The following is an 8,042-nucleotide window of genomic DNA, read 5'->3' on the forward strand; positions in this document are numbered from 1 at the left end:
AGAACCCCTAGAATGGTATTCAAGTGTGTGCACGTTATGCTTTGCCCACTTTTCTAAAATCCACATAAGTGGTAAGTGTGCACGTTATGCTTTGCCCACTTTTCTAAAATCCACATAAGTGGTAAGTGTGCACGTTATGCTTTGCCCACTTTTCTAAAAATCCTGTATGGTAAGAGCTACGCGCAAGACTTTGTGCTCTTTTTGAGTGGTTTAAAACCCCGGTTCCGCCTTGGGCACCACTCCTCCTATGTATCCTCTGGATACCTACTTAACAGGGTATTGCTTCTAAGGATCTGTTGAGACAGTTCCTTCACCACATGCAAGCGTGCGGTAGCCCCTGTGTGACAGGCCAAGACTAGTATGATTCTAGGCTCTTGGTCGTATTCCCTTAAAGGAATCTATTTCTGATTCCAAGCCTTGAGTTCTACCCCGGGCCCAGGAGTCTAGCCCTAACAGGTAAGTATTTTTGGGTTATGTAGCCTAGGCCTTTGGCCGTAGGGAGTAACGTCACTGACAGCCGTCTAATGTCCCAGGGGCGACTCCCATAGCAATATGGTAGAGTTGGTACTTAGTGCTCGCCATGGTTCTGGCTTGCACTCCCCTCAGCATGGTGGCGTGGGTATACCGTTCCCCATAGCGACCCCTAGAGGACACAGTTCGAAGTTCCCATGAAAGGGAACGTCTCGGGTTACTTATGTAACCATGGTTCCCTGAGTAGGGAACGAGACACTGCGTCCTCTAGGTTTCTTGCCATGTTGCGGACGAAAGCTTCAGACGAAGAAGTGAATGATGTGTAGCTCCCGGCGCCGATTTATACCGGTAATGACGTCATGGCTGTCACCGGCCAACAAGTTGGTGTTTTTTCAATGTATGCTTCAGACACGGGTCACAACGAGGCGTTCCCCATAGCGACCCCTAGAGGACGCAGTGTCTCGTTCCCTACTCAGGGAACCATGGTTACATAAGTAACCCGAGACGATTTTTTTGATTAAGATATGATTAAGAAAATAATTTTTGCAGTGTGTTTCTTTCTCTAGCAAAGCTTTTGAAATAACTGCCTTAGATAAGCTCACTGTGAAAACAATTCAATTATGCTTCAGCCTCATCTAGAAACTTCCTGTCCACAGCTGATTTGCAGATAACCATCACACACTAAATGGCCCTTTGCGTTGATCCACTCAGCCTGACACCTGTCGATATGCTTAATTACTGCAGCACAGCTAGTTCTAGGACAATCTATAGCAATCGTACTAGTATTAACATTACCACTGCAGTTCACTCAGACTGTCTTTTGGTGTGTGTTGTGTCCTGTAGAGCAGTCACCCATCCACGGCTTCATCTGTGTACAGTCCATCTCTCAGCGTGGAAAGCCAGAACTCCGGAACGCCGCTGATCATGTGCCGCAGTCCCACAGGTGAATTAAGCAATCATACACATTAAAAAATAAACTGAAGCAATCATACACTACACAGCCAAAAGTAAGTGGACACCCGAAAACCAGACCCATATGTGCTTGCTTTTTTGATTGATATGCAATTGGTAATAGTTGAAATAGGGTAGGAACTATTTCATCTATAGCTCATCAGAACACAAGTAAAAATGCTGTAACTTGTTTTATAATTATTGTTAACAAATAAAACAACAAGTCTGATTTTCTTGCTGAAATTGTACTGGAGGCCATCCAAGATCTTGATGAGTTTGTTTCTTCATTGGAACAGATTTGGAGAAATTGTCATTACATCACTTATTCACCAATGGTTCCTCTGCAGTGAATGGGTTTCGTCAGAATGAGAGTTCAAACGGCTGATAGAAACATCACAATAATCCCCAAGTGATCCACACAACTCCAAAGTCCATCAATTAACGTCTTGTGGTGTGAAAAGTTGTTAAGAAGCAAATGCATCACTACTGCCTTTTAACTTTAAACCGTCGCTTCTGGCCAAAATACCAGTCCATAATCCTTAATAATGCTTCATACACTGAAAAAGTCCATCCCCTGTTGTCCTCTCACATCAAAATCCACAGACATATTTGTTTAGAACTGTTTTGGACTGTATTTGCTTGTAAACGGTGCTTGATCTATGCATATTTCTCTCCTGATTCAGATGTGACAACTTCTTCACTGGAGAAAGCAATATTATGGATAGAGGACTTGTATTTGATCTGAAAATGACTGTTTGAAGTTAAAAATTTGTTAACAATGGATTTTTTTCTTACAAACATGCAGCTTTTCACTTCACAAGACGTTAATTAATGGACTGGAGTTGTGTGGGTTACTTGTTGATTTTTGTGATGTTTTAATCAGCTGTTTGAACTCTCATTCTGACGGCACCCATTCACTGCAGAGGATCCATTGGTGAGCAAGTGATGTAATGCTAAATTTCTCCAAATCTGTTCAGATGAAGACACAAACTCATCTACATCCTGTATGGCCTGAGGGTGACTACATTTTCAGCAAATTTTTATTTTTGAGTGAACTTACTTTAAAAACTGGAAAATTAGAAATGTTGAACACTAGAATGTTAAAAATGTTTACTAAAATAAACAAGTTTAAAGGAACACGCCACTATTTTTGAAAATAGGTTTATTTTCCAACACCACTAGAGTTAAACAGTTGAGTTTTACCGTTTTCGAATCCATTCAGTCGCTCTCCGGGTCTGGCGGTAGCACTTTTATCTTAGCTTAGCATAGATCATTGAATCTGATTAGACCGTTAGCATCTCGTTAAAAAATGAGCGATATTTTTCCTATTTAAAACTTGACTCTTCTGTAGTTACATTGTGTACTAAGACCGACGGAAAATGAAAAGTTGCGATTTTCTAGGCCGATATGGCTAGAAACTATACTCTCATTCCGGCGTAATAATCAAGCAACTTTGCTGCCGTAGCATGAGTGCAGCAGGTGCAATGATATTACACAGCGCCTGAAAAATAGTCCCCAGCTAGGTAATAGGAAAAATATCGAAACTCTTTGGTCATTTTTGAGCGAGATGCTAACGGTCTAATCAGATTCAATGATCTATGTTAAGTTGCAGCTAAAAGTGATACCGCCAGACCCGGAGATCGGCTGAATGGATTTGAAAACGGTAAAACTCAACTGTTTAACTCTAGGGGAGTTGGAAAAATAGTGGCGTGTTCCTTTAAGTACTCAAATTAAAACTGAAATAAAAAATGAAGCAATCATACATTAAAACTTGAAAACCCGACCCATATATGATTGTTGAACATTTCTCATTAAAACCATTAATAGGAAATTGATGATTGTTGAAATAGTCTGACAAGGTGGTGTCCACATTTATAGTTATGAGATGTGCATAAACATGAGTATACTTGCATGCACACACATGCTTGCACTTTGGCACTTTAACAAGAAACAAGAACTCACCCAGTGTTTTCCTTAGATGGAAAGAGCAAAACTTCACCGAGGTCAAATTTGAAATTCCGCTTTGACAAACTGAGCCACTCCACAGTAAGTACTGTATCCTCGAATATCTTTTAATATTGACTGGGCGTATTTTGAAATTGGTTTCAAATTTATTTGTTTTATGTTAGATCAGATTAACGACAATGACAATGTTGAAATGGTAACAGTGCGTATGTTACTCAAGGTTTTATAGTAAAAATGCATTTGTTGTTATAAGTCTGTAACAGTGCATTTGATCCTATTTGTAAACTGAATAATGAGATTAGAATTCATTCGGTAAAAATAATCCTTCCTCTTTCTTTCAGGGTCATTAGGTCAGACAGAAGCCACTGCATGGACATAAGGTACTTTGAATATTACAGTAATTACATATCTTTAAGCTAGGTATGGACAGATGCATCTTGAAATACAATCTTGCATAAAAATATAAATCTAAAGTTTTTCTTGGCACTAATTTTATAACCTTAATTAGTTATCATAAAAATTAATGTCGATCAAAAATTTGAAGTGAGAATTTTTTTTTTTAGTAAGTATAGTATATATGGAAAGAATAGAAAGAACTAGTTCTCCTTTTAGTCATCAGAACAAGTAGAAATACTGAAATGTGTTCTATAATGTTGTTAACAAATAAACACAATAAATGAGTCGGGTCATTTCCGATTGAGCCCCTTTTAATGGTAATTATGGATATATATATACATATATATATTTATTAAATTAAGGCTAAATAGAAATATAAAAAAATAATACAAATTACCAAAACAAAATAACAAATAACAAAATTGCTAAAACTTAAACTAAATTTAAAATGAAATTTAAAAATATAAATCTATCTGTATTTATATTGAAGTCAGAAATAGTGGTTATACTTAGTACTTGGTATCACATCATAAAGAAAATAAGTGTCTATCTCAGTTTATATGTACTTTAGTGAATCTGTGCACTCTTAACAGTACATAATTTAGTGCGTCTGTTCTTTGTCTTTCTAGGCAGTGACTTTGAATGGATTTTTATAGATTGGAAGAAAAAGGGACCATTTTTTCTTGCCATTGCGACAGTTATCACTGTTCAACATAATACACAACTGAACACTATTGTTAGAACTGATCCTACAGACACACGAAAAGGGTTTAGAGGACAGAAATGAACACCAGTCTTAGTAGAAAAAGCAACAAACGTCTCTGTTTTTCCAACATTGTAAATGTAGTGCTCAAACAATTGTTGAAACTATTCTTGCCTAACTGCAATCGCTTTCTAGACAGATGCTCAATATTATCACAGCTACATGAAATACTTGAAGAGTTCTCAGTCATTAAATGTTACAAGAGATAAGGACTACAAAGTATCATTATAAGCACCTGTACTGTACTCAGTCTTTTGCAGAGATTACGGGTCATTTTGAGTCTTGTAACACCGCCCATCAGTGTAAGCCTTAAAATACTGTACACTAACTATGCTCTGCTGAGGATTGAGTCTGTTCTTTTATTTTTGAGTGATGTGAAAAGGTCAAATTCACCTTTCTCGAGGGTAACCAAAGATGACGATTGCCAAGGTTTATTTGTGGTAAAAGGGGAAGGGTTTTGACAAAAAAACATAACCTTGCATGGATGGCGAAGACACATTTTATTATATTTTTAAAGCAAAATTGTTCTGTTCATTTCAGCGTATATTTAGTTCTCTAAATAAAGACTTCAGTATATTTGTTCAACACTGGGTTGGCAGATACTGCTAACTTTACTGAACTGATATATTTGCACAATTGAACAAAAAAAAAAGAAATTATTTACTTCATTAAATTTCATTTTTAACTCTTTTAACACACTTGAGAAAGCAGACACATAAACATGGTTCTTATTAATTTCAGACTTGTGGATGTACAAAAAGGTCCTCTTTTGTAAATGCTTCGTTATTCAACTTTGGCTGGCAGAATAATTTTTGAACAATTTTTGAAGGATTTTCTTTTGAAATTTTGTTATTTATTTACATATGTGTGTCTCTGCTCATTCCTTATGATTCTGTTAGTTTTTCAGCGGTACTCAATGGTGAGGGCATTAGACTGCAGAGAGCGAGTTAAATATTCTTGTACAATAGTGACAAACTCTGACATAAAATGTGTTGGCATATATGTTTGTACTGCCATAATTTATTGCTTTAAAAATTGTTGATGTTACGTAAAAAAAAAATTACACAGAGTCAAATTAAAATAATTGAAAAGATTATGTATATGTATATTTGGTTATGGCATGTGCCATTAAGAATTTATTATAAAATAAAATGTATTTTGTGTCAAATACCTGTCTGTTGTGTAAAACATTTAAAAAATGACACCAATTCTGTTTGCTCAGATACATCTCTTTTTATTTCAGGTACAATCTTACATTCTACATACACAAACAAACATCCTACAGTGTTTCTGGAAGAACACCACCATTCAGTATGGTGTTACAACCACTGTATAATAAATCAAAGTGTAACATTGTTAGCATTCACATTTCAAAGGATCCCAAGTCAGGCTGATATCTTTTCAATCTTGTTGACTAACAATTCAACTGTACTGCCACAGTGTTTACAGTCATGTTTGCTCTGGTATTGAAAATAACCCACAGCCACAAGTGAGATAGAAATGCAAGATGTCTTTATGTTCGGTTGAAATGCACAGAGGAATAGACCGTTGGCTCAGACGCTTGTTTTGGATGATCATACAGCCGCCTTGAATCATTCAATGCAACTTCTGCATACACCAGCTGCACAAATAATGACAAGTAAATAAATCGATCATATTCACTGATTAAACAAATCAGATTCTTATCAGAACGCACAATGTACTGATGCACTTACTTCCTTTTTTGGTTTCACTCTAGATGCATCTAGAACAAGAAAATAAGTCATTCAAAAAAAATTATAGTATTTTTTAAATATTTAAAATAAAAAACAATTGATAAGTTGATTGATATATGACACATTTGCAGAATAATGGAGTTGACTCTTACAGGACGTGCAGGGCTGAGGCGGGACAGGGGGTAGTGGTGGATGAGGATCCCGGGTGAGACACCAAACAAATCCCAAAACAACAGGAAAACACATCAAGGCACCAAAACAAAGCAGAACTCTATGAGAGAGGCTTCTGACTGATGAGTCTACTGTCGCTGTCCAGAAATAAAGATTTCATTGTTAGCAATATATAGTATGGAAATTAGGAAACTAAAAATTTAAACATCATTTGAAACCAACAGCTTGTCCTGCATGCATATGTATATACCTGCAGTCACGTTAACAAATGTCACATGTCCACTGCTAGTTAAATTCTGAGGCCAGGTTATCAGGCACTTGTATGCTCCAGCATCTGACTGGTTGATGTTGTGAATGTGGAGTAACAGATGTGTGCTATTGGCTGTTGAGCTGTAACTGGACATCTCGATTCGTTCAGAGGGAGTGAGGAAAGTAAATCTGGCTCTGTCCGGTTCCTGGAAAGTCCATCCTCCAGTCCAGCCAGGAAGCCCACAGTGTTGCACTCCACAGCTCAGCTGGAGACTGCCGCCCTCCGCCACAAACTTTGTAGCACGACTTGCTCGAACAGATAAGCACAGTTCACATACTGAAATGAGAATATAACAAGCGACTTGAGTTTTAGTTAGGCCTATACAAAGCAGTTTTGGACTTTGTACAGACTGTCTTATCACAATTGAGCCCTTAAAGTGACTTTAGTGAAGTCGCGTGCTTACGAGAAACGCGTGAACAAGAAAATCATACAAAATATTACCATAAACCTGAAACCATAACGCGTGCGGATTGCGGAAGCGAAAGTTGCGAAAATGTTTCCACTCTGCAAATGTCACTTTGTGAACGATTACAATACTAAACATTTGTGGGAAAAGTACATTTAAAAGTGCAGCAGATTTAACTATGAATTTGAGAAGTAACTTACCTTTTAAAATACACAAAAATGCCAGAAACGTCAAGGAACACCTGTAAGCTCTTTTCATCCTTTATAATATTTATATATTATCCATACTATCTATCGACTGTCCTCGCAGCTACATAACAGATTCGGAAGAGCAGTCAACAGCCACCTTTTCTGTCAAGGCTGCGGGGACGAACAACAAAAGGTACTTCTAAACTCTTCCTAGCTCCGTAAACACCCACTCTCTTTTTTCACTGCAGGAAAATTGACTCCTCTTTCGGTAATTACGGTACAGATCTGGCAGCCTCAGCCGTATTGTAAATGTGTACTTGAGGAAGGACATGCAAGCTCACCCAATACTAAAGGGAAACCTGTAGGCTATCACATCCTTCCTGTTGGAGCAGGGAAATCACTCTCAATCACTGCTGACATTCCATTATAACTGGACTGAAACTAGGACACAAATGCTGGGATCTAGATAGACTAACATTGCCAAAATGTGAATCTTTCCTTGCAATGTGATTGTGTGGTGTGCCAAGCTGTGATGTGGCAAATTTTGCATATAGGGCACTTTGGGCAGGAAATTAAACAACCCAGAACATGTATAAAGGGCTTTACCCATATTTTTTAAAATGCTGTCGATATTTCATTTTCTTTGTGTTTATGCTGTTTAGAGTGTAGGCCTATTACCATACTACTACATTACTACTACTACTCT

The 8,042-nt window shown here is 37.4% G+C and overlaps 2 protein-coding genes across 3 annotated transcripts in view; one reads left to right on the plus strand and one right to left on the minus strand.

Moving 5' to 3' along the window:
* The window catches only part of LOC107589747 (rap1 GTPase-activating protein 2-like), a 46,702-nt gene extending 40,999 nt beyond the window's left edge, over nt 1–5,703 (plus strand). Inside the window, exons 17-20 of the mRNA XM_016278269.1 lie at nt 1,315–1,414; nt 3,401–3,468; nt 3,729–3,767; nt 4,413–5,703. Coding sequence (XP_016133755.1) covers nt 1,315–1,414; nt 3,401–3,468; nt 3,729–3,737 — 177 coding nt within the window. The 3' untranslated portion in view covers nt 3,738–3,767; nt 4,413–5,703. The remainder of the gene's footprint in view (nt 1–1,314; nt 1,415–3,400; nt 3,469–3,728; nt 3,768–4,412) is intronic.
* A 66-nt stretch (nt 5,704–5,769) lies between these two features.
* LOC107589729 (uncharacterized) lies at nt 5,770–7,911 on the minus strand. 2 transcript variants are annotated; one of them, XM_016278243.1, is made up of 5 exons: nt 7,349–7,911; nt 6,683–7,018; nt 6,414–6,563; nt 6,262–6,290; nt 5,770–6,167 (listed from the first exon to the last, which is right to left on the minus strand). In XM_016278243.1, the coding sequence occupies exons 1-5, from the start codon at nt 7,404–7,406 to the stop codon at nt 6,060–6,062; spliced, it is 681 nt and encodes a 226-aa protein (XP_016133729.1). In that variant the 5' UTR covers nt 7,407–7,911; the 3' UTR covers nt 5,770–6,059. The 2 variants fall into 2 exon arrangements, with proteins under 2 accessions (XP_016133729.1, XP_016133728.1); XM_016278242.1 differs by having other exon boundaries at nt 6,414–6,569; nt 7,349–7,907.
* Between the last annotated feature and the right edge of the window lie 131 nt (nt 7,912–8,042).

The sequence above is a fragment of the Sinocyclocheilus grahami genome, unplaced genomic scaffold (assembly GCF_001515645.1).
Source record: "Sinocyclocheilus grahami isolate Dianchi unplaced genomic scaffold, SAMN03320097.WGS_v1.1 scaffold119.1, whole genome shotgun sequence".
NCBI classification, from domain to species: domain Eukaryota; kingdom Metazoa; phylum Chordata; class Actinopteri; order Cypriniformes; family Cyprinidae; genus Sinocyclocheilus; species Sinocyclocheilus grahami.